This window comes from Sitodiplosis mosellana, unplaced genomic scaffold (genome assembly GCF_009176505.1).
Source record: "Sitodiplosis mosellana isolate CC-2019 unplaced genomic scaffold, AAFC_SMos_1.0 Smas_scaffold_30, whole genome shotgun sequence".
In the NCBI taxonomy this organism is placed as follows: domain Eukaryota; kingdom Metazoa; phylum Arthropoda; class Insecta; order Diptera; family Cecidomyiidae; genus Sitodiplosis; species Sitodiplosis mosellana.
In genome coordinates this window covers 1,427,824-1,453,440 of record NW_022595272.1, presented here as the reverse complement: position 1 = coordinate 1,453,440, position 25,617 = coordinate 1,427,824, and the positions used below count along the sequence as shown (strand labels likewise).

General features: G+C 37.2%; 5 protein-coding genes across 5 annotated transcripts in view; 2 read left to right on the top strand and 3 right to left on the bottom strand.

Moving 5' to 3' along the window:
* Positions 1 to 62: 62 nt before the first annotated feature.
* On the top strand, positions 63 to 1,322 carry LOC129569251 (uncharacterized). Its single transcript, XM_055447925.1, has 5 exons — positions 63 to 321; positions 460 to 627; positions 749 to 916; positions 982 to 1,080; positions 1,154 to 1,322. Exons 1-5 carry the CDS (start codon positions 247 to 249, stop codon positions 1,229 to 1,231), a joined length of 588 nt encoding a protein of 195 aa, XP_055303900.1. The 5' UTR covers positions 63 to 246; the 3' UTR covers positions 1,232 to 1,322.
* On the bottom strand, positions 1,296 to 4,506 carry LOC129569250 (FAS-associated factor 2). Its single transcript, XM_055447924.1, has 6 exons — positions 3,841 to 4,506; positions 3,246 to 3,653; positions 2,707 to 3,163; positions 2,421 to 2,592; positions 2,201 to 2,344; positions 1,296 to 2,106 (listed from the first exon to the last, which is right to left on the bottom strand). The coding sequence occupies exons 2-6, from the start codon at positions 3,631 to 3,633 to the stop codon at positions 1,942 to 1,944; spliced, it is 1,326 nt and encodes a 441-aa protein (XP_055303899.1). The 5' UTR covers positions 3,634 to 3,653; positions 3,841 to 4,506; the 3' UTR covers positions 1,296 to 1,941.
* A 395-nt stretch (positions 4,507 to 4,901) lies between these two features.
* Positions 4,902 to 5,252, bottom strand: LOC129569252 (protein C10). Its single transcript, XM_055447926.1, has one exon. It carries the CDS (start codon positions 5,250 to 5,252, stop codon positions 4,902 to 4,904), a length of 351 nt encoding a protein of 116 aa, XP_055303901.1.
* Positions 5,253 to 8,783: 3,531 nt separating this feature from the next.
* On the top strand, positions 8,784 to 10,933 carry LOC129569248 (uncharacterized). The gene is made up of 2 exons (XM_055447919.1): positions 8,784 to 9,027; positions 9,395 to 10,933. Exons 1-2 carry the CDS (start codon positions 8,932 to 8,934, stop codon positions 10,715 to 10,717), a joined length of 1,419 nt encoding a protein of 472 aa, XP_055303894.1. The 5' UTR covers positions 8,784 to 8,931; the 3' UTR covers positions 10,718 to 10,933.
* A 134-nt stretch (positions 10,934 to 11,067) lies between these two features.
* The window catches only part of LOC129569247 (laminin subunit alpha-1), a 29,935-nt gene continuing 15,385 nt past the window's right edge, over positions 11,068 to 25,617 (bottom strand). The window contains exons 15-33 of the mRNA XM_055447918.1: positions 20,030 to 20,320; positions 19,182 to 19,835; positions 18,857 to 19,074; positions 18,514 to 18,689; positions 18,072 to 18,330; positions 17,565 to 17,955; positions 17,271 to 17,488; positions 16,400 to 17,211; positions 16,092 to 16,288; positions 15,721 to 16,017; positions 15,496 to 15,662; positions 14,478 to 14,805; positions 13,880 to 14,310; positions 13,367 to 13,800; positions 12,633 to 13,287; positions 12,398 to 12,556; positions 11,863 to 12,322; positions 11,638 to 11,771; positions 11,068 to 11,568 (exon numbers count right to left, since the gene is read on the bottom strand). Of these exons, the coding sequence (XP_055303893.1) occupies positions 11,194 to 11,568; positions 11,638 to 11,771; positions 11,863 to 12,322; positions 12,398 to 12,556; positions 12,633 to 13,287; positions 13,367 to 13,800; positions 13,880 to 14,310; positions 14,478 to 14,805; positions 15,496 to 15,662; positions 15,721 to 16,017; positions 16,092 to 16,288; positions 16,400 to 17,211; positions 17,271 to 17,488; positions 17,565 to 17,955; positions 18,072 to 18,330; positions 18,514 to 18,689; positions 18,857 to 19,074; positions 19,182 to 19,835; positions 20,030 to 20,320 (6,656 nt within the window). The 3' untranslated portion in view covers positions 11,068 to 11,193. The remainder of the gene's footprint in view (positions 11,569 to 11,637; positions 11,772 to 11,862; positions 12,323 to 12,397; positions 12,557 to 12,632; positions 13,288 to 13,366; positions 13,801 to 13,879; positions 14,311 to 14,477; positions 14,806 to 15,495; positions 15,663 to 15,720; positions 16,018 to 16,091; positions 16,289 to 16,399; positions 17,212 to 17,270; positions 17,489 to 17,564; positions 17,956 to 18,071; positions 18,331 to 18,513; positions 18,690 to 18,856; positions 19,075 to 19,181; positions 19,836 to 20,029; positions 20,321 to 25,617) is intronic.

The following is a 25,617-nucleotide window of genomic DNA, read 5'->3' as shown; positions in this document are numbered from 1 at the left end:
ATATTTTGTTAATGATCATAATTTCCGAGTAACATTTTGCTTGAGCAGACAATTGTCAGCCGAATTAATGATACACCTTATTTCCATAACATTGGACTGCACAAATAGCATGTGTATATAAGGCTAGCTCAACCAACGATTTGCTCACTTTAGTTTTGATACGGGAGCATTCGATTTGGGTTTGTAGATTTAAAGTGGTATACAAATATTGAATTTGGTGCTGTCATATCCAGGTGTAACACCAAGATGGTTTCAACGACCTTTTTTCAAATAAGTTTTCTCGCCGTTTTACTTGGAATAACATGTCCAGTGAATTCTATTGTTAGTATGAATTTCTCGAATTCGATATCAATTCAAAAAATGAAATTTTTGGAATTAAAGATGGTGCTTAATTTCAAAAATTTTGTGAAGGACAAAATTGCATTGAAATTCTTTATTAAATCCATTTGAAAATTTTAGAAAGTGAATATTACCAATTTTGGAAACTGTGACTTTCTCGATCCAAGCGAAAATTTGGAACATTACGTACGCTTTACTGATATTACGTACGAAATAAACAGCGATGGACTATACGATGCTGTTCATGGAGAATACTATATCCCAACGGTCAACACTCAAGAAAAATTGGTATATTGGTTTTTACAACAAATACTGCATTCGTTTTATCTAATAGAGGGAAAAACGTTGAAGAAAAAACTTAAACAAAATTCTTATAAACATTTTTGAACAAAAAAATAATAATTTCTAGATGAATATCACGATGATGCGATGCAAAGAAGGAAGTGGAAGATGCTCGGATAATCCAGAACACTTTTATGAAATATTACATTGCGAGAGATTTCATAAAGACGAATCTGGTCCATGGTTTATGCTTTCTGATGGCATGAATAGTGATTCGAAATGTGGCGAACAAAGTGTAATAAATTTTCAAACATTTTCCCAGAAGTTAATCCATAGAGATGAATATAATTGAATTTACAGGGGCACTTCAAATTGAGTAATGCGAAATTGAAGCCAGAATATTTGACAAATTTTATGGTTCACGATGTTGACTATCCGCGCCATCGAATGATTCACATGGTAAATTACAGTTGAACCTATGAAAATAAAAACAAGAATTTAGAATATTGAACAATCGTTGACTTATGGACAGGTTCGCAAACCTATTGAAGGTACAGATGATGTAATCATGCGTGCTTGCGTTGATATGGAGTTCACTATTTTCTTCTAAAATGCCTGTTTGCACTGGAAACGAAGCTACAAAATGACGCAATAGAATAGAAAGCCGCAAATAGTTGGTGTGAAATAAAGCATTTCCATTTATTTGATTCCTTTTTTTTCTTCATTCTTCCAATCTTCTCATTCCTATTCAAACTTGTATCTTATAAAAGATATGTAAAAAAACATTTCAATAGATCAACGGTATATTTCAATTTGTTTTCACGAGAGTTGTTCTGTTTTTTGTTTGTTATCGATTAAACTAGTTCATGTGGACTAAGTACTCGTACTTATAGTCGCTTATAGCAGGTTTTGAATGGTGAGACAGATCAATAATATTTATTGCAAATGAAAGTTGAAAAGTAGATTGCTTGGAATTCGTCGCTCCAATCAACAGAGCGATGAAAACCCCTAAAATGATGACGCTATTCAAACACAACAAGTAATTCGTTTTTGTTTCTGTGGTGAACTTATTTTTTTTTTGATTTGGTGAAACAGGGACACAAAGTTTCGAGACATTTGTTTTCTTTTGGCCGATGTGATTCAATCGCAGTTGGTGATGTAGAAATTGATTCAATAACCAAATATGAAAGCGAAAAGCACTATGAAAAAATGAAAACTGAAAATGGAGGAGGGCTAGCACTTTGTGTCCGAATTTACAAGAACCGTGCATATTTCAATTTTTAATGTTCTTGAATGTTTTTCATAGGCCACTTTAGAATTTTATGCATCCAAATCATATACGTAAAGAACTTCACGATTATTTATGCCGGCTGTATTGATTTGGACTTCGGATGTTTCCGTTTCAAGCGTTCGTTTCGGGAAGTTGGTCGCTATCGCAAATTGATCCGGTGACTGCGGATGACAAAACACGTACGTGTGCAAATCCTGGAAATAGAAGCACACATTTAATAGTATCGAATTGTTACAGAAAATGAGAAATGAATATAATCTGCGCAATATTCTTGCAAGAATCGCTCACTTTTAACATGTCCGAACGACGGAATCTTCGTTCCAAGCGTGCTCCATTGGGTAGAATGAATAACAATAGTATGGCGTCCGAGTCTTCGGAATCCGGTTCGGCTGGCACTTCTAATGCTCGTTCAATCTTCTGCCGTGCAATATCCTGAAAACAAAATTAGACATTTCCGTTATGAGCAGCCGAATACAGATAAAATAGTAAGTATTTGATTGGAGTTTACCTCTTTCTGGCGTTGTTTTTCCAAACGTTCAGCTTCTTCTTGCTGTTGTTCTTGCAATAATCGTTCTTTTTCCAATTGCTTCAATCGCTCCTTCTCTTGGTCAGCCTTCAATGACAGCTCGTAAGCTTCATCTTGCTGCTGCCTGAGATCTTGCACGAATTTCCTTTCAAAACTGAAAAGAAGAAATGGATTTTTATTTTATTATGTCCAAACTTAATGAATAATATCAAACCACAATCATTTCGATTGGTCATTCAAAATACTCATCACTTTGGTCTGTACATACCGTTCTTGTCTCTCTTGAGTAAGCCAAATTTTGTTGTCATTGATAACCGATTGCAGCCGTCGAACGAATTCGGGTGCTGAGCAAAAACCTTCCATTCGTCCCATGATCACCATCTTATGCTCTCGAACGCCAACGATAACAACTGCCGGATAGGATCGCGTATTAATCGAATGTGACACTCGGTAACCTTCGGGTGTCGTGATGTCACATGCCCAAAACAGCATATTGCTACTAATATATTCAATAACTTCTGGATCGGCCAATGTGTTTCGACAGAAATTGACCGTTTCAGAACTACTTTCGGAATGTAAGTAAACGGCCAAAAATTTCAATTCATGTTTTGCATCGTTCAAAACCTGAGCGTATGTTCCTTGATAGAATACAGGGTGGTTTGGATATTTCTCGTTATAGTCTCGAATAAAATTTATTACGTCGGCTAATGGATCTGTAACAACCGCTGAAAAATTGCATGTGATTAGTTTGAAATCAACATAAAAAGTCACTTAATCAATGACCACTTATTCCAACTGTCAACTTACTTCGTTCATTGCCGCGCACTAAATTACGAAGCACTGACAGAATCGACGACAATGTACTGTAACAAAAGCTGAATACATAATTAAAGATAAATCCTATGATTCCAGTGAAGCCGTGCGGTGGAACCGGTTCACGATTATTAACAAAGATTCGTTGTAAGTAACGATCATTTATGACTTGTGGCTCTCTATTTTCTATTGATGAGGCGAACATTGAGGGTCGTCCTTCACGCAGATTCAGCTGCTCTTGAATTGCCACCTCGAGATCCCATTGGTGTCGTGTCAATATGTCGCGGCATTGTATAATATCATCAATCCCAATCAAATCTTGGAATTGTAATACTTTTTCTGTTTGGTTTTGTGACAGGCCGTCGAGTCCATCATTGTCCATGTTTCAATCACAAAATTTCCCTGCGGAAATAACATTAAAACAATGGAAAAACAATTGAAAACTAGCTATCGATGATCGATAAAGTGTAATTTTCTGTCCGAAGTACTCAAAATGACATATTTTTAAGTGACTTTGAAAGTGACGTCACATACGAACTGGAGTTTCTTAAATATTTTACTTTTTCCCGTCATTGCTTTCAATACTCACTTTGGCCAAATGTATTTACAGACAGCTGAACAACTTGTTTCCAAACTGTTCGTCACACAAAACGAATCGTGTCAATCGAGATGCAAGGTAACTTCGTACAATTTGTTCAAATGAGCGTTTTTGATTGTCGAAAAATTGTGGTTTTTTCTTTGTATCCAAAAATGATTTCTAATGAATGCCACTAAAGTTTATTGCCTATGTACTGTCAGATGTTTTCCGTGAATTTTGTACGTTTCGTTGGTCACACTGTATTGCAACCATGACGGCGCGATTACAAACACAATTTATGAACATTCAAAATGTGTATTCGTTTTCTAAAATAAGACGCAATAAACCACTGTATCGTCTTTCAATCCAATTGTTAGACAGTATTTGGTTTCAATAAAAGAAGTTTTTTTCTTTATTTAGATTTTCTTTTGGTTTTTTTTGGTTTGCATATAAAAGGGCTCATGGGTGACATCTGTCGGACATTTTTTCTGTGGTTTTAGATGAATGCAAAACCAAGTGGAGACTTGAATTGTGTTTCATTAATGAGATGTCACATATGAGTAACAACAAAATAATTTCAGCTGTTATTTAAACAGATTAATTCTGGCGAAGAATAGATTACAGATATGTTGACTCAATTCAATGCTACAGTTAAAAATGTTCAAATTCCGGGAAATTTCCACTGATAATGAAAATACGTGTATTCATAAATAGGGAAGAAACATTTCTTATTTTCAACTTATGAATCTTTATTAAGTTATTGGTATATGAAAAAATGGCTTTAATTCTAAAGTTATGGATGAGGTTTCATAAGAAAATTACACAATTTCGTACAATCTCTTCTGTTAATGCAATGTGTATCGCATTGTAGCTTAGACACGATCATTTTCATGCTGACTAGTATTATGGATTTTTCTTATCGAATTGCAATCGCTTGACTATTTGAAACACATACAAAACAGCTATAATAAACTATGTTAATCGGTCTTCTGTTGGCTATGGTCGTTTCTTGGTCTTAATCGAATATTCGGAATTCTTTCGAATAGTTTCTCTATTAACTTAAACCCGGCATTTCATATCAAAACATCTTTCGCCGCACTTATGCTAATCGGTGGCAGGTATATCGCACGAATTTGAGCTCGAAGTCGACTTATTTCGGCGTCATCCTTTTCCAAGTCTCGAATCAACTGTTCAAATTGTATCAAACCTTCGCGATTGCCGGGGAATCCATAGTTTTTGATTATGTCCATTTGAATTTGCATCACTTGTGGAAATACCAAGTGCATCATTTGCAACATTTCTTTTCCAGCCGCTGCCTTTGCTTCAGACAACCGCTTCGAGTTATCGGGATGATTGCACGTTTTTATGATGTCACCAAGAATAGTTTTACCAGCTTCGTTGTTGAAATTAGCAAAATAAGACATTTTTTTTCAATGGATTCTTTTATTTTTCACAGATAATTCTTGTAGCGATACGGATGCACTGTTTATAGATTGAATACTGTCAACACGAAATGTCATATATGTGTAAATTCTCCACAATCGTTTCTATGCTTTGTAAACACAGCCTTCGACTATAAACTCCACATATTGTGCTATAACTTTTTGAAAGTGCATATGTTCTGAACCAAAGAGTGTGAAAGAGAGAGAGAGAGACGGATAGAGAAAAATTAATGGTCTCATAAATATAAATGGAAATGCAATGATTTATTTTTCCCCTAAAATGTTTTTTCACTTGATTTTCTTTGAGACAACGTTGACTAAACATTTATCATTTCAACAATAACAAATCAAAGGTAATTGCCGTTAGAAATGATTCAACATAAAATAACGAAAGAGTTGCTAGGTAAGAGTAAATAATTTCTCAAAACAACGAATCAAATGATTCTATTTAAAGAAAGAACTCGTTTTTTTTTTGAAAGAATATTGAATTTAGCACAATGAAAAAGTAAAAATGGAACAAATTTCCGGAAAAAAAGTCTCATGAGTAAGAAGCTACATTAATTCCATATCGACAGATCTCTGTAATTATTTTTCCTTCTCTCTTCATTTTCCCACGTAATTTGTTGTGTTATCTTCGTCGCACAGAAATACATTGCAGTAATGTTTCTCGGTATATCCTCCTTTGTTCTGAAGAATTGACGAGTTGCTCCGTTGAAGATTTCTGATTAAGATATGTTTGCTTTCATGAGTTCATGAAGATTTCATTAATCATCATTTTGCTGTGCAAACGGGGTAATAGGCGATTGCCTGAGAATGTTGTGACAGCAGGGGGATGGTAATGTAATAATCTCCGTCTTGTGATAAGTATCGCATTACATTTATTTGTCAGTTTCATTTGCACCTTTGTATCGAGCTTATAAGAAAAACAAGCACGAACCATAAAAATAAAGTGCTTTTGTCTGCTGGGATGATGACAACGCCGGGCTGTGCTGTGCTCTGCTCTGCTGTGCATCCGAAGTTATAAGGTTGCATCGGGAAAAAACCTCCAGCCGACACAAAACAGACGCTAAAGAAATATGTTTGCAACGTTTGTCTTCGTGCAATGAATGAACCAAACCGTTGGAGAATCTCTGATGTTCGGGTTACGCATGTTTCGCCTCCTGAAAACTGCATGCTATCAACTGCTCGATGCGAACGCGTTTTCTACACGCCGAGTAGAAGTTTAATGAAAGCATTCGACATTATAGTCACGTTTTTCATTAGCCCAAGTTTTCATAACCTTCATACGCTCAGTTTCTATAAACTTGTCTTTTCATTTAATTAGGATGGATTATACCCCGGTATCGTACTATCCGTATTTTTGTACGGCGAAACAAATAACCATAGAAAAACCGACTAACACACACACATGAACTGAATGTTAAAGCCTCATATTTATCATTATAAATATGAACGATTCAACGTGGTGTGTATTCGTGCTCATTTTATGATGAAGCCGATGCACACATGAATCGAGTGAATATCACCATAGGAAAGTGTATTAATTAACAAAAAGCCAAAGATAATTTTCATCTACAACTCACATAAATATTTATTATTAACATGTCGAGATCCTTGTGAGAAAAAAGGAAATATATACAATATACATTTTGGCCAAACATTTGGTGATATGTATGGTGGAGTGCTCGACATGAGCGCATTTCACAAGTTCAATTTTTCGGAAAACTTTGCACATATTTACTCCATTTGACAAGTTCTAAGTTCTGAGGTTTTTGGAACTAATAAACAAATGTTCTCTATCTCGCCCTCTCTCGCTCTTATTGAGTGTGCCTGAGCTGCTCTTTTGGATCTCAGCAAGCCAAACATGTGTTTTAAGATTGCTGAGCATCTCAGCATTTCGTAAGGCACGGATATATCCGAGCATATCGACGACGCATACTGTATAATACAGTTGCGTGTGTTGCTACGTGCAGCCGCAACGACTCGACCGAATTGTGTTCGCAGCAACAACATACACATTCCGGTCGTGTAGCAACGCACGCCACTGTATGCGTCGTCGATATGCTCGGATATATCCGTGCCTTACGAAATGCTGAGATGCTCAGCAATCTTAAAACACATGTTTGCAGCAAGCGCTCCAGCTCAAATTGCTTATTGAATTTTCAATTTCGTCGAGTAAATCTCTGTTTGTATTTTAAACAAATCTTGAATATGTTTCAAATAAGTTTGTTCCGTGCTGTCGACAAAAACAAGCACTGAATAAACAAACGAGCGAATATGTTGCAACGAAAATGCAAAATAGGAAGAAACAACATTACATTTTATTCGTGCAAAGTGCAGCGTCAATTCGTTTGAATTGATTCGAGTCTTTTGAAACATTCTTTCTCCCTTTCTGCACGCTCTGCCTCCGTCATTCGTGCCATGGATTTTCCCATTCACGACCAAAACAATGCGAGCATAAACATACTCACAAATGTGATACGGGTTTTTTTTTTGGGGAAAATGTTTGAAGAAAAACGAACAACGGCCAAACTTATCGATCAATGCTTTGCATCATAAATGAAGTGGATGATATTACAACAGTTCAGCTTATTCTAACGCTCTTTAGAAATGCACACCGATGAAAATTCCACCACTCAAACCCATTCGACTCGGCAATGGTTTTACGTTGTTTACAATAATATTGACACTATGCAAAAATAACGGCAACCACAGCTGCACCAACATAACAGCAGCGATGGCTGATTGTTGTCGTCGTCGTCGTCCGACTCCATTCCCTATCTAAAAATCGAAATTCCATTTTGCGGCGTTGGTTTGATAAATGGAAAAATTATTCATGTGGGATGTGACAGGACAATAGTAGATTTTGCAGTTGAATGGAAGAACGAAAGCAAACGGAAAGATAGCGCACAACCATTGTCGGAATTTTCGTTCATTTTTTTTCTTCTCTTGCATGGAAAAAAATATATCCGCACTTTCATGCCTTTTATAACGTTCTTTTTCACAACATACAGCACACAGCACACGCAAAACCAAAAAGTAAACGCTCTTTTCCAAACAACATGTTGTGGTTGTTGCTCTTGTTCGGTTCACTGCATTTATCAAGAAACCGTTCAGACATTGAGATCGAAGTTGACCAAGAAGTATGGAATTGCGACTCTTGTCGGCTCATTTCATTTTAATCTGTTTATAAATTCATCACAAAAGAATATTGACAAACAAAAAAACATGAACAAAGAGTTATGGTCAACATTTGCACATAACAATTGCAATAACTCATCAAAATCGGTATCGACAAACGAAAACCACGCATTGACAGATACAATCAAATTCTTGACAAGATGTTTAATTGGTTTTGCCAATCACAAATGGTTTTTGTCACATTCCAAACTAATCTATTGTTTATTTAAAGTTCTACATTTTCGGTCATCATCAACTGATTGGTGATAGTTTGGAAAAGTCGTATTTCAAGGCTTCACATTGTATAATATTGCGTGTTGCATTTTTGTAGGTGAATTTTCCACTTTTCAAAAAAAGATAGTGTTTTTATAACTTGATAATGGATATTATGGTTGACGTTTTGTTGATCAGTGCAATCTTCAAGTTAGTTTAATGAGAATTAACATACATTATTGTTTGGTGATTTCCATTCCAGCACAAAATGTCGGATCAGCTGAATCAGAAACGTTCGTTAAACACGGCAATTTCCAATTCGAATCAAGGAAGCAGTGAAGTGCGCATTCCTGTCACAAAATCGGTAAGTAATATTATCTCTTCTTACACACTAAAAAAATATCTGTAAGAATCTACACGATGATACCAATCTAATATGGATTTATATGACAAATCGTGTCAAAAACGATAAAATATCGTGTAATTTCAAATAAATCAATGGATTGGTCAATATTATAACCCGATATACGCATCTGTCAAATGTTTGCGTCAACTTTGAAACATTAATAATTACACGATATTTTAATGTTTTACACGATTCGTCATATAAATCCCATTTTGATTGTTATTATCGTGGAAATTCTTACAGATATTTTTTAGTGTGTAGTTATCTGATGATAATCATCTTGGATCAATTGTTCACAATTAAATATTCTCAATCGAATTCACAGTTGATTCCCGGTCTCATCTCATACTTCGAAGAGTATGGCGAAATTGAGAACGTAACCGTGTTGGTTCGCTTCAAAGACGAAAAAGTTGCTGAATCTGTGCTGCAAAAGCGTTTCCACAAAATCGAAAATCGAATTTGGACAACTGAATCACCGAAAGAATCACCGGAGCAACCATATACTAAAAAAATGAAGCTCGTGCAATCAGCCCATATTCTGGATCTGAGCGATGGAATTTTGTTGAACATTTTCAAACGATTGGATCTTGTTGACTTGGCACATGCAGCAGAGACGTGTGTACGTATGGATAATATAGCCAAAAGTGTATTTGCGCTGAAACACATCAAATACGAATGTCATCTGAACGACGAGACTATCGCTGTTTTGCCGCGTTTTGGTGATTTGGTAAAAGAACTCGAATTTTTTGGAGATGAAGATGAACAACATTTTGACGCAGTGCTAAAATATTGCAAAAATATGGAAACGCTTCGAATGGAAAACATGTATTTGAATACAAATAAATGGCATACAATGATCGTGGGTTTGTCCAAACTGAAAAACGTTCACCTGGAGGATGTGGGAGGTTTCGAGTTCGATGACGAAGCAAACGGTTTGTCGATGGCAACAAATCAGAGTGTGGAAGAATTGAGCTTGATTCATTGCGGATTCTCATCGGAGGTTTTTGCCTTGTTCGTGAAAATGATGCCGAATCTGCAGGAGCTCTGCATTTATGAAGAAAAGAAGCTCACAGAGCGATACATGAAGCAATTGGGTCAATTGAAGGCTCTGAAACGTTTGGAAATTGAGTGTCAAGACATTGCAGTACAGGCTTTGTTGGATGGCTTGTGGTTGAATAGCGTTATGCTAGAAGAAATCGCCATAAGCCCGTGCAGTTTTGATCCAGAAACGATTGATGACATCATTTCCACCATCACAAAGTTGAAAACCATAAAAGTTCTTGAATTGTCATGTAAATTTGAGAGCGTTTTGGAAGACAAACATTTGGTGCGATTAGCAAAAGGGTTGCCATTACTAAGCAAACTCAAAATACGATCGACTGGCATGACAATTGGAGGACTCAAAGATGTTCTACGCTTCGCAAAACGCTTGACACAAATGACATTGCATACACCTTACCCATACCCTGATTTGGCTTTGGTTGCGATTGGTGCGGCTGACTATCAGGCCATTCTGGAAACGGTTAAACGACGATCCAACAAATTGAATCTCTTACTTTGTTTGCCTCGAAAAGTCGATATTGATCAAATTGGTGCAGACGTACGTCAACGTAATAGCGAATGGCTCGAAATACGTAGAAGTTTCTGAGAATTTTGTTTTTTTTTCTTCAAATTTATTTTATGATTGTTCCATGGTTTCGAATAAGTTTTTGCAATAACACTTTCTGTTGACTGAAGAATTCAAAAGTCGAACATGCAATTTCTCTGAAAATAACCATTTGCTCTATCATCGAATTTTCGTCATTAATTCATAATGGAATAAAACTTTGAACAATAAATCATAAACCATATTTTGTAGCAAAAACTGGTGCGTTTTTATAAATAACAATGAATAACTTGTCACTTCCACAGCATAAAATTCAAAAGTAGCTTTCGTTAGCACATCACATTCACAGTGGTATTGAATGCAAACCTCAAGGGAAAAAAAACACAAGAAAATTTGTGATTTTTATCAATTTATTTGCTCTTAAGTAGAATATAAATTAAAGTTAAGGCTAAATGCTGATAAATAGTTTTTAAATCTACGTAATATTATATGGCAATTTAACACATGCAATTTCCCTTCTATGACATAATTAGACATTCGCTGAGTAGTACATTTTGTATTTCATCCATATCGGTCCAATCTTTGAGCTCATTTCTAATGACAACATTTCGTATGCAGCCTTTGAAGTTTTCACGATTCAACAGTGTACCACTTGGCGCTGTATCTGGTAGGCCGCCAATGTACAATGGGCTCTTGGTGTGAACTTTTCCCAAAGTCTCATGTTGCTTCAATTTGTTGACGGATGGTAAGTTATCAACGCGGATCGCAATTTGATTGGAATCATAAATGGCTGACACATTGTGCCAGTTGTTGTCGCAGAGAGTGTACTTCGATGGGACATTGCTTTCAACGCGGAATGGATTGCCATCACCCAAATCACATGACATGACGATCTGTTGAGAAAAAGGGTGTAGATAAGAATAAACAAATCCAATTGCAAATGAGTTTTATATCCATGTTACCTTTCCCTTGTGTAGTTCAATTGAAATGGCTGGGAAACCAACGGGTTCGGCCACACTTAGAATCATGCCTTGCATTTCAGATGTACGAAACTCGAACCGCAGCTCAAGATACTTTCCCACGTGGAATATGCGTTCTATAAAAAGCAGATTTGAATAAACAATTCCATTATTCGTCGTGAATATTTTAAAATTGGTTTTTAATAAGTCACACTAAAATTTACTCACTGTAAATGGCATAAGCATCGCCCGCAAAATACGATCCCTTCTCAACATTTGGGAAGCACTGGCCGATGGCGAAGTGTTTTCCGGGTCTTGCCAAATCCTGCGATATATTATTCATGAGGAGACGTCGAATGCAACCCTTGAATTGTTCCAATTTCGACGTTAATTCGGCCGAAAATGTGAGCATACTGTCCACAATGCCACCGACGTACATAATATTCGATGCGCTGATGCGACGCGGCATTTTCAAAACTTCTTCATCAATCGCATTGAGATTGCCATCGCTCTGAATCCGGATTGTCAGCACCTTATTAACACATTTTAATGTGATTCGATGCCAGCGACCGTCATTCAGTTTGCGTGACATAATGGTTTCAATACGTTTTCGACCGCGTGCAACAACATTAAGCTGCCCATTCCGTAGGATTAATGTGAAAAAATGTTTTTGCTTCTCTTTTGTACCCTGAAAAAAAAACATCATATAAAATGCTGTAAGCTAGATTCAAAACTATTTTGATTGGGGTTTCGAAAATGTTACCGGCACAAAGAATAGCAAGCCATTTGGATAAAAGGTTCGAAAATCGAACTGAATATCAAAGTTTGTTTGCCACAAATGCTTGCCAATGTTTATGATGGAGTGACTCTGTGGTGTGTCGCCAAACTTGAATGCATTCGGTTCGTATGAATAGGAGCCAACCTAGAATAAAAAAATATGAAGCAAAAACATTAACAAAACATTTTAATTCCAATTGAAATGCATGTGGAATATTTACTCGATGGCAACCCTCTGGCGCGGCAGTGAAACTTTTACTAATCGGTTCCGTTTTCATCAACATTTCATTATACAATTCATGCTGACCCATTTTCGGTCCATCGCGTCCAACATCAACCGAAGTCGAATTCACCAAATCACTAAATGATATCGTTTGATTGTTGACTACGAAGTCTTTGATTGTTCCATGGAATGGATCGGCTCGTTGGAGTAAATTCAAGTATTCCGGTACATTTGGAATGCCACCAACGTAAAATCCACCGGAACCTTCAATCATATTTATTACAAACGGTTGTGCCGATAAAGATTGGCTCATTTGATATTCATCGTCGACTCGTAGCTCAAACTTCCGGCCCATCTTCAGTACATTCACGGTGTGATACTCGCCATCGTTGAGCGTGTTATTCGAATTTAACTCTATTCTACCACGGCCTGCATCTGCCCAAAATTCAATTCGACCATTTACAAGTGCAAATGAATAATTTGAGCGCAAATCTTTTTCGTCATAATAGTTATTGGCTATTTCCACAGCAGGCACCACCGACAACAGTATTAATGCATCGGCCTGTAACGTCTTAAATACAAATCCAACATTCGCCCGCTTGCGAAGCGAATGATTCGGCAGTTCAAGGTAACCATTTCCATAAAAGCCAGCACTGTAACGCACAAAAAATACGGAACATGATTAGAATGAAAAGAGCAAATAAATTTTTCATTTGTGGACGAATGGCATACCGTGTTATGGTCTCTCGGCAAGATGCTTCGACACCGTTGCGCAGTGATGTCTCGAGTGGATCGTATGTTTCACCGTTGATTTGGATATCTTTCATGCATCCCAAATAGGCATTGTCAGCTCCTGGTGCTTTGCTTATGGCCGATTTAAAATCAGGCGGAATTCCTCCCAAATAGTAAACGGCTCGCGACAAGTCCGGCAACAAGCTCGACGTGATTGGCGTCGTTGGTGAGCCCGTCAATGGTTCTTCGTTATTCACTTTGAGGTTTCCATTCTCTGTACTTCGTTTTGATGTAAATTCACGCGCAACTTCAACACTTGTCCATCGTCCCGTGTTGTACTTCTTGGCAGTGCTAATCTCGAGCTTTGATGTGCCTCCGTAATCAATGCGGAACATAATTCTTCCATCATAAAGTGTAAGCGAAATGGACCGATTCTGTGAACGAAGAGAAAAAAAAGTTGATGCTTAAATTTAGCGGAATAATTAGCGTGTAAAAAGAGTCTATGGTGCTTACATTTTTTTCGTCGATTGCCAAGAAAAGTAGCGCATTTTCGTCCAAAGTTTTGAATGTGAGCTGCAGGGCGAAAAAGTTTTTCTTGTACGGTTTTGAGCGCTCTTTTTTCACAACCGAATATCCTTGGCCATTAAAATGGCGCGCATTGTCGATGGATGTGATTTCGCGAGCGCCCAACGTTGCACCATCACACTCGCCTTCGGTGTGCATGAAACTCCACAAACCAATCCGTTTTTCATCGATGTAAACATTACTCAAGACTGCGTTGAGGCCAGCTTCCTGTGCCAGCAGCTCTTGCGGTCGAATTTCATCCGGCACTCCGCCAATCCACAAACGCTTATTCGGTGTAAATATGATTCGAGTCGATTCTGGTTGCGATGCTGTACTTTGTACTGATGTTGCCTTTGTCCAGCCCGTACCCATTTGACGCACTACAAAAGAATATTCACGCAGAAAATCAACAGTGTTAGAGAAATACTAATTTAATTCATCAATTGAAATGACCGATATTTCTGCAATGAAGAAAATGGCTCGAAGACAGGTCGCATTCTTTTTAAATGTCTTCAAGTTCTTTTGTTTTTTATAGAATTCACTTTACCTATCAAGTTGCCAACGTTCATTGTTCGGTTCGCCTCGATTTGATACCATGCCTCATCGTAATTCAAATCTTTCTTATGCAATTCCATTGGATGTGTTATGGATGCGGTGTCTCCACCCAAATTCCATACAAATCGTATCTTCCTTTTTACCAATTCAATGGCTAAGTAGCGATTATCTTCTCCTTGCATAAACAAGATGGGTGTCGTTGCCATTTTTGAATTCAGTGCAATCGATAGCTTTATGCTGTTGGCCGTAGCCAATCCCAATGTTGGCAACGAATACGAACGGATACATTTCACTGATTTCGACGCCAGTGAAACGCGAATCTAGTAGAAAAATACATTAGAAATGAATTATTGATAACACTTCAAAATTGCTTTATATAGAAAGAAGATTTTCTACAAAAAATTGTAATTTTTAAGGCACTCATCTGTTGGTCGAAGTAATTTTGTCTTGGAACATTTAACGTTAAAAGTTTGTTAAAACAAATGAAAAGTAATGTCAAAAACAGGGGCTAAGAATCGCACACTCAGTTCGCAGTGCAACTCATTTTAATGAGAGCCACAGCGCTCTGTGCGATACTCTACTCATCTAAAAGAATCATGTGCGCCTCACTCACTCTCCAGTCTTCCGCTTCTTCTTCTTTTTCTTCTTTTCGCTATAGCAGATACGAACAAAACGAAGAAGAAGGAGAAGCAGAACATAGTGTGCGGTGTACGTATAACGTGCGTATAAAAACTCATTTTCGTGAGACGAGCAGCGCACACGAATTTATCGTCTTTCATTCAAGTGAGTGTGTGCGCTACTCGCAGCGTCCACTCAGTGCGATTCTTAAGCTCTGGTCAAAAAAATGCAATCATTTTAAACTGATTTTCTCATTATGAACTTTAACCAAATGAAATGATGTAATGATTGGAAATATAGAAAAACATTTTTCAAGCCAAAAGACTGATTATGATGTAAGTATAAAAAGATGATCTCAAGAGTACGCAAGCTAAAACTGAAAATAAACTTACTCCATCGGCAATGTGTCGTGCTTTGGCGATTTTGGCTTTTAAATCTTGCATCAACACCGACATGGTTTCATTCCATTTGTTGAATTTCTCATCATTCCGCCTTGAAGACGTCTCAATACTGCTCAAAGTGTTTTTGATATCCTTGATATTTCTCATCGATTGCGAAACTGCAAATAATTTCGTTTTAGTTTTCTTATTTCCATGATTTCAACTAAAATATATTACCATTTTCCTCAGCCAAGCCAAATTTGACAGCCCATTGTGGTTCTAGCGAAGCCAGTTTCAATTTCAATTTGTAAATATCGGTGCCGGTAATTGCTATTGCACTACGACGTACTTCACGCATCTGTTCCGATACTCTTTGGGCTACTTCAATAGTACGCTTTAAAAATTCTTGTGTGTCATTCTTTGAAAATGAATTCAAGGTCAGTGAGAGGTTATTGTTTCTCAAGCCCGTTTGCCATATGGTATTTTTGATTGAGTCGACCTTGCGCCACTGTGATTTCAGTGAATGTTCCAAATCTACGAAAGTATCATATGTTTTTGTTAATCAACTCAAGTCAAATTTTTATGTTAACGTATATCAAAGGTATTACCATCCAGTTTTTCCATCTCTTTTAATGAATGTTGGTGGATTTTTTGCGATTTCTTCAATGACTTTGTACTTTTTTCAATTATTGACTCGTCTTGTTTTGGATAAAGTTCATTCTCACTTTCGATGGCTGTCTGTCTAGCTCGAGTTGCTAAATCGCGTGCCATTGTAACTGAGTCGGTGATATTTTTATATGCCGTACTGCAATTAAAAGTTGGTAGAATTAAACAGTAATAAATGGGATTTTTCTTCCACACGAATCCTTCAATTCCAATTGATCCGATCCGAAATTCTAAATAAACCAAATTTTACCTTGCAACCATTGCCGCTTCGGCGCTATTTTTCGTATTTTGAAAAAGGCCGACGTATTCTCTGGCGATGTTCATCAAACTATTCGAATAGTTCTGGGCCAACGGTAGCCACTCTTGTCGTATGCCATCCAATTGCTGAGTGGATTTGGCGTCTGCATCACGAACAATCGTCTTCAATTGAATGATTGTGCCGAGATCCTGTCTCAGTTTCTGATGGTTGTCAACGATCATGTTAAACACAGTGTCGGTTTCAGGTATAATATTTGCCTTGTAAATGTCATTGATACTTCCGTGCAGTTGCATTATTTTCTGCTGCTGGTGAACCAATTTGCCATAGTTTTTCTCGTTAGCAGCATGAATGCCCTTTGCATTGGTAATTGTATCCGATGTCTTATAAATATTTTGAATCAAATCATAGAGTCGGTTCTTCGCATTAATTATATCGTATTTGAGTTGAAGCGCCTCAAGCATTTGATCGCTTAAAATTGATGACGTATTGGACCACTGATCGATCAAAGTGACCGCACATTGATGCGCACGATGGGCGACATTATGACTATCGACGACACCGAGAATACTTTTCAGCAGTTGTTGTGATTCAGCCAGCGCAATCGGTAGATTGACATGATGACTGCCAATTCCGAAAACGTTGAGCACATTGATATGCTCTTGCGTTTCATTTTGAACGTATTCCATTTCGTTCCAGAATGTAATCGCAATCGTTCTCAAGTTATCCGATATTTGGCTTCGCTTCACCGCTTTTGTTAACATTTTTTGCCATCGTGTATTCAAATTCGATCCCTTTGAACTCAACTGAAGCGAAAGAAAAACTTTTAGTTTCGAGTAATTTGCGGTAAATGCTTTTTTTTTACCTTATCGATTTGCAAATCGTTGTAATTCTCTATTTTTTCCGTTGATTTGGTAATGTCATTTAGCCTTATGATGAGATGCTCCGTTGTATTTTCGTACGATAACAGTCGTGACCATGGCGCTGGAATGGAGTCCAAATCGATGTGACGAGTTTCCGTTTGAATGTAATAACCAAGGTCGTTTGAGCTCTCGAGTAATGTAAGTGTACAGTTGTCACAAACTGAAAAAGAAATGAAAGCAAATTTAAAGCTTTCACATCTCTGGACAAATTTTATTGGAAACTCTCTTGATTTCACCTGTACAACCGCCACTTTCCAAAATTGCCGTAGGTTGACCACATTTATCGCACCGTTCACCAATGATGCCATCCTTACACATGCAATCTCCAGTGAATGCATCACATTCAATGGAAACGGAACCGTATGGATTACACTTGCAATCGATACACCCACCTCCCTCTTGTTCTGGCGATCCATAGAATCCTGGTGCACAACTGTCGCAAAAATCGCCAATGTACCCAAGTCGACAGCTACAACTGACTCTTCCATGGCGAAATGTGCATCCTTTAGCGAAGTTGCGATGAGTTTCTGGGCATGGGCATGACTGGCAACCGAATTCTTTCGGATCTCCATAATAACCATCAGCACATACTTCACATTTAGCTCCACCGGTGTTATTGGCACACATCTAAAAATAAATTTGAAGTAAAATGTAAGAAATCGTGAATGTCTTTAAAAACTAATGAAAAGGATGAAAAAAGGTCTTTCATTGAAAAAGAGTAACAAATGTTTTTCGTTCTTTACCTCACAGTAACCAGTCTCTTTGTTACAACTATTGCTTCGACCGTTGCATTCACATGGCTTTGATATTCCGACAAAATGTTCGTAGTGCAGATGAGATGATTCAGTTATCGTCTCTCTGTAACGATAGTATCCATCACCTGGATTTTGACACGATGATCCCTCATACATCTCGGGGCACTGACACATTTCAACTCCAATGGCCAAATTATTTTTCGATCCCGATATGAAAATGGCCGTTTCCAATGTTACGTTTGATAATCTAAAAGAAAGGGTTTTGATAACAATCTTCTTTTTTCACGTATATTGAACATAACGCATCGATTTCATAACATATTCCAAAATTACTAAGACTAAACATTAAAAGAAAGACAATTTAAAAACGTCTAATTGTAAGTGAAGAATAATTGCAACTTTTACACAGTATATTAGAGGAAATACTAACGTGAGACTTGTGAAAGCAACTGATGATGCTCCTCGAACCAAAATATATGTGATATTCTGTAAGGCAGTCATGAATATTCCTCTTGAAGCTACTTCGCCGCTTGGATGCAGCTTCCAATTATTTTCAACCATTTGAATTGTTTGCGTGATGTTTGATGTGGTCTCAAATGATTCCGGCTTAAAGCGGGAAGAAAATATTTCAAATATTCTCAAAACGTGTCTATCTTTGTATTCATTGAACACTTTCCAATTACAATGGAAATCAAAATTTATGAATTTCTTAATTTTTAAAGAATTTTTTTAAAAATTTTTCGTTTTTGGTTCGTATTTTGATTTCTACATACCCCAAAATAGTCTAAATTCAATGAGTTATGGGCGTGAATCCGAATCAATGGGAAGTGTTGCAGTGTTATTTGATCAAGTTCGGTTTTACACTCCATCATTTCGATGTTGAATTTGAGAAGACCACCATAGCTCAGCAATCGATCTCCGATGAATTGCTTGGGCATTTCGAAATAGAGAGGCGTCTCAAATCCACGCGATGATTTCATCGACACATTTCCTATGGAGAAAATTAGAATTGGAAAAAAATTATTTCTTGTACTTCATTCAAATCTTTGGACGGTGAAACGAATTAAATCTATGAAAATAAAAGTAGTTTGAACAAACCATTTGTGCCAGGAATAACCGACAACCCATCAAATGTTTGAAAATTGGTTTCGTAGTTAATTGCGAGACTGTTATCCGGTGTTTGAAGTGCTACATATTCGATATTCTGATATTCAACGGTCACGCATCGTGTTTCGGTGGCTCTAATCAATCCCCAGCTGAAGTCACTTTGCGTACATTCATTGGATCGACCAAAACAGAAGCATCTCGTACAACCGTCCGCATTATGTTTCGATAGTCCAAATGTTGATTCGATGCATTGGTCACACTTTTTACCAGTCGCCAATGCTTTGCACGAGCATTGCCCTTCTTCATTACAAGCAATTGGTTCGGTATCATTTGCAATTATCGATCCATCACGATTACAGTTGCATCGTTCACAGCTTGGATAACCAAAGTATCCGATTGAACATCGGTTGCATTGACGTCCCGTGAAGCCTTCACGACACAAGCATTGGCCCGTGTACAAGTCACACGACTGACCAATCGAACCGGTGTGATCGCATTCACATAATTTGCAACCTTTTTTGTGCTCCCATCCGTATGAGTTTGGCATACATTGATTGCAATCGATTCCTTTGCTGTGCAGTGGGCAAATACACCGGCCTGATTCTGGATCGCAATTATAAGCTGAGTTTGAACACTCATCGCAGCCTGCAAGTATTATCGGATTAATTTCGATGAGATAAGATTCGTTTTGATTATATTATTAAAATAGAGATATTTCCTTGAGCTAAAAACTATGAACATTTTAATCAAAACTGCAAGCCAACCTATAGCTTCACCTCCACCAATCTTGCCGTTACATTACATTAATTTAATGATTAAATTAAAAATATTCTGCTTACGTTTGCATCCAATCGCCGAGTATCCATAGTAGCCTTCAAGGCATGAATCACACTTCGGACCACCAACGCCGGGCTTGCAATTACACTGGCCGGTGTATGCATTACAACTGAAATTGATGCTACCGATGCCATTGCAGGCGCAACTTTGACAACCTTTCCCAGATTCAAGATTCCAAAATCCTTCCGAGCATTTATCACAAGTACGACCTGTTACATTCTCGCGGCAGTAGCATTGACCATTGTGTTTGTTGCAATTTTGCGCAACCGAACCCAACGGATTGCAGTGGCATTCTGAAAGCAAAAACCATCCACGTATTTAGTTGTAAATTATAAGTTAAAAGATAAAACGTAATTACTTTAATTACATAATTTAATCAATTGATTTAATAAGCTTCTGACAGAGATGGCAAAAAGAACGATAACAAGCTCTCGAGAATGTTTAATAAAGAATAAATTGCATGAATTTATCGACTGCTAATCAATTTAGTTAAATGTTTATGTAGCAAAATTAAACATGTTTGTTTCGAGTAAAATTCAGGTCAATTTGTGTGCGGAAAGAGACCATTCGTTTCAGTTATGTTTTTATATTTCGAAGAGAAAGAAAATGGAGTTAAGGAGAGATACTTTTTGACGTAAAAATAACGATTTTAGTTTGACACGCTCAATTTTAGAATCTATCATAGTAATTGACGAGTCAATAAACCCATATAAGTCGTTTAAACCACATTTGATGGATTTCGATGTTTACAATGTTGTACATATTTTAAAACGATGCAATAAATTGAGTCATTCGATGGAATTCGACGATTTCTTTTGAAGACTATATATGCCATATACTAAATACTGACAATTCGCATTAAATTTACGCTGTGAAAATACACAGAGCACACAGCAGGACATGAAATGCGTTTCGAATTACAGACTTTAAAGCAGAAAATCGCTCGAAATACTTGCTGAGCGTACATGTTAATTAAACAATCAAGAGATCAAAGCATGATTTCAAGTATGCGCGATTGAGTTATCGCAGTGCACCGTTTTCGATTTCGATTTTTCAAATACAATCCATCAAAACTTAACGCTTATGAAAATGCAAAACTGTTGAAAGACATTAGCTTTATCGGCTGACTTTTTGTTTGATCACACCAGCACTGGTATCGTACATAACTTGAATTATAAAATTTTCTGCGTCAGTGCGTCTATCATCTATCGTGTCGAGTGTCGAGTGTACACTGTATACTTTTACATACCGTGATATCGAACTCTGGTTGGAAAATACGATTTATGGCGTATTGGTGCACCTGGTATGATTCGGCATTTATTGCAGTTGTTTCGTTGTGTCGGTCGATAATAGGTTTTATAAATATAATTTGTGCTAGTTTGTTTGATTTGCGTTGTGTTGGGCTGTGGCCGTTGGTAGGAAGTTGGCATAAATCTTTCGGTTTTTTGCACATTATCCCGAACTAAATTATAAGATAAATAAGTTGTTGTACGGACATTGTACGATGGGGCGTCGGAAAGTTTGGAAGTTATCTTTGGTTTAGCGTTGGGCACTCTTTCAAGTGGTCGATTGAATGAATTATGGTCACGATTCGAACCGCCACTCACGTCACTTGTATTTTTAAATTCGTGTACGAGCCTTTGACGATCCATTGCCAGTGGATTTCCATTTATATTACGTGATTGATAAGCTTTGCGATGTGAATCACGTTTTGGATCGAATCGATTGTTCGCTGTTGTTTTGACTGCACTTGCTGTTGTTTGGCCGTTTCTTTCAACGCGTCTATCTGATTTGTTCATTAAAACATGGGCATTTTGGATGGGTGATGCTTCTAATGCTGCTGCAGTTGCCGCCTCATCACTTTTGATAGTTTCATCACGCAGTAGCCGGTTGTCGTGCAATGTCACGTTAAAGTTGAGTGCTTGACGTTGATGGTGTTTTTTAAATTGAACTTGACTTGTGCCACTATTTATATCGTCCAGATCTCCTTCGATTTGATCACCGTAACAGTCGTCCAACACTAAGAGAATCACCATCAATGCCGTTAAAGTGCAAAGATGACGGCATTGCATTGCAACGAGCCGAATGCTCATCGGCCTTTGTTTACTTAAATCTTCCATTTCACCATTATTCCATCATCGATGTGAAACTCTAGCTATTTTTGCACACAACAGAAATGAATAAGTGCAAAACATCGTTATTCAATTATTATCATAACAATAATAGCATTTCTTCAGTTCCTTTATTTTTACACGAGCATTTTTTTTTTTTTTACGAAATTCACAGAGTTTCACACAGCCGACCAAGATGTATATTCAGTGTGAACAAAATACGATGAGAAAACAGCGAATGCTTTTATCGATTGGAACACTTTGCAAACGCGACGACTCAGTTCATTCGCGATAAGATCTAATACATTACGTACTTTTAATGTTTATACTTTAACACTCTCACACTATGGATTGGTTCATTTGAAATCGTCTGTTTATTTTCTATCGATAGCCATTTATTCTAGCATTTCGTTGTTGCCAAACTGGGTTTCCTGTTCAGCTCAAATACCCAATTGATAACAACATACATATATAATATAGTAAAATAAATGTGCGCCGTGGTTTTTTGTTTCATTCTGAGGTCAATTCGCAGAAACGAGCACGAAAGTTCTCATGCAAATCGGAACTCAGGTTGAATTACGAATTTACGTACGGTGTTATGTTACATTACTATGTGCTACAACGTTTTTCTTTTCGCTTGTTTTTTCTCTCTCTCTCTCTAGTTTCCCCTCACAGCATATCCACACTTTGGCCAATCGAACGTTCATAATGAAGATTTCTTAACACTTCGTGTCATTTCGAATTAAAATGAAACCGTTGGCTAGCTACTCCAGAGCCTCGAAAGAGAGAGAAAGAGAGAGAGAGAGAAAAATCTCTGTTCACGCCAATGCAATTACGCTTCAATAACACTTACTGTAATTGTGAAACCACTTTTGAAATAGGATAAACATGGATTTATAAATACTTTCAGAATAAATAACATGGAAAGTGTCTTTAGTCGCGCTATGCGCAAATACATACATTTCGTGCCGAAATGGCTCATTTAAATATTTACTTTTTGCCCATGTTTAATGCTTGGTTCGGTCAAAGGCGGAGTTCGTATTGATAAATCAGCAAAATCTTGAGTGATTTAAACAAAATATAAAATGACTTTACTACTTTGATTCGAAATAGATGCTTCTCTCTTCGTCGTTGTCTTGGTAGTTGTGTTCTTTTTTCTGTGAGCATTTCTAACCAAAATTGACGATTGAGTTGGTTGCTGTGGAATCAGAGAATCGGGCATCGGCAACAGGCACATTACCTCTTCCCTCTGGTAATAACTTGCATGTCCGTAGAAATATAGATGAAACGATGATAAACAGAGCCTAAATCGTATGCAGCACAGCTCAAGCATCGGATGTCTGCATAATGCAGCCAAGAATTTCATACCATATTACACTGTGTGTGGTAAAAAAATCACAACATAAACAACAACATCTCATATAAATATTAATGTGGGATGTCTTCCTTTACTACATCGTCCAATGCGAATTCTTTTTTTTTTCTTTCTCTCCCGTTCGCTTATACTCCCCGCTTGTACTGTCGTAGCGTGTTGAACGGCGCGCGAGCTGGTGCTGCTTGGAAGATGGGACAAAAAGTGAGAGAAGGAAAAAGAGAGAAAAATCTCGCAAGACTCGAAAGTCATGACGAACCTCAGAGATATTTGTTTATGTTTACCACGCACTCTTTCACTAACATCGTGTTTGCATAAATAAATTATAGAGCATTTTGCCGGTGGAACAATTGAAACGAGATTGCTTTTTCTTTCACTTGCACAAGGAGTCATTACATTCAGAACCGTGCTTGAGCCTAAGCCATTCGTCTCCCTCTCGTTCAGACAAAACTGATTTGCGAGTGCGATCATTCTAATCTCGTGTCTAGTCGTCAATATCGACTGGCGTAAGACGTAATAAAAAACTGACGTCAATAATTCATTTGGATGTAATAGTACGTAGTACCTTAAGCCTGTCGTTAGAAAGAGTGTTGTTTGGCAAATGTATGACGATGGGCCATCAATAGTAGTAGTTCGTTCAAATTGAACGTGAACATGAACTTGTTCTGATCCAGTTTTCATGCTTTGATGAATTCAAAGCGTCGATTTTCATTTTTTCTTTTTTTTAAGAAAAAAAAGACCTACTTTGAACAATAAATCAATTTTATTGCGGTGAACGTGAACCTTTCAGGGATTCTTATGACTTTGTTTACTTTGTTTCGAAATTTGAATAAACGATCAATCGATCATTATTTAAAACATTTTACTGATTGAACCACGTGTAAAATGCGTTCAAGATTACACATCTCATTTTCTTCGGTTTTTAACTTGAAATGCAAATGATTTGTTTTCGCCAATTTTGCCTCACACAATCATGTTTTATTTTGCAACTCGTTCGCAAACTGTTAAGGCGAAGATGTATTGTAAGTGATAACAATAGCCGCATGCAACAAATGCATGAACTCAAAAATTGCTCGAAAAAAATAAATAAATATATATAAATCATGGAGCCGCATTGTAGAATAATAAACAGTTCAATAGCTTGCAGCAAAACTCTTTCGATTGTTCACTAAAATTTCGGCGGAAAATGAGGAGAGAGAGAGAGAGAGAAAAAAGCGAATAAACGTCGCGACAATTTCACGTTTGGTCGCCTTTGAATTTCAGACGAAAAACAATCACGATCGAAACAAAATTGCAGCGCCGGTTGAATTTGAGATTTGGTTGGAAAAAATGCATATAATTCACGATAATTTAATTATACAGTTTTTTGTGTTAAATTTTGACCCAACAAACATAATTTCATTGTTGCGATTGATCTTGTCTCTGTTTAATTTGGTCTAGACACGGAAAACACGCCGTTTTTTTTTTGGTTGTTCACTTTGATGTTTCTGCTGTTTACACTTATAACTAGACAACTGTACATTCGGATTCTTATTATAAATCACACACACTTCAGAGCACCTCTCTTCAAGTATGTTTGCACTCTAAATCACAACTATTAAAAGGCAATAACCTTTTATTCTCAATTCAATAACTGCACACTTGTAATCGAATGTGTCGTTGTTTTTTTTTTTCACTTTATTTTATTTTTATTCGTATTTTATTGTGTTATTTGTCTCACAATCATTTAAGAATGATTCTATTCAGTTTCGCTGTATTTCGCTGCTTTATCGGCGATGTTAGCTGCTTTTACGGAATTCCAATCGAATATTTTCTCGTTTGTCGCACACATGAAGACGACAGAAGGAATTTAAAAACAAAAAAAACAGTTCTATTGTCAAAAACTGTGAGAAACGGCCGACGTATGAAATGAAAAGAACACGCACGAAAACAACGTCGACTCACATTTTTATTGGAGCGCGAAGAGTGCAAAGCGAAACGCGATGCGCGTTCGGCAAAATCCAAGCACGAACTATTTCAATAGTATGTTTGCGCATTATGTTGCACTCATTTCCTATGTTTCCAGCCTGAAATTCGCTTGCGTTTCAGTGTAGTTGTTTTTAGGCGA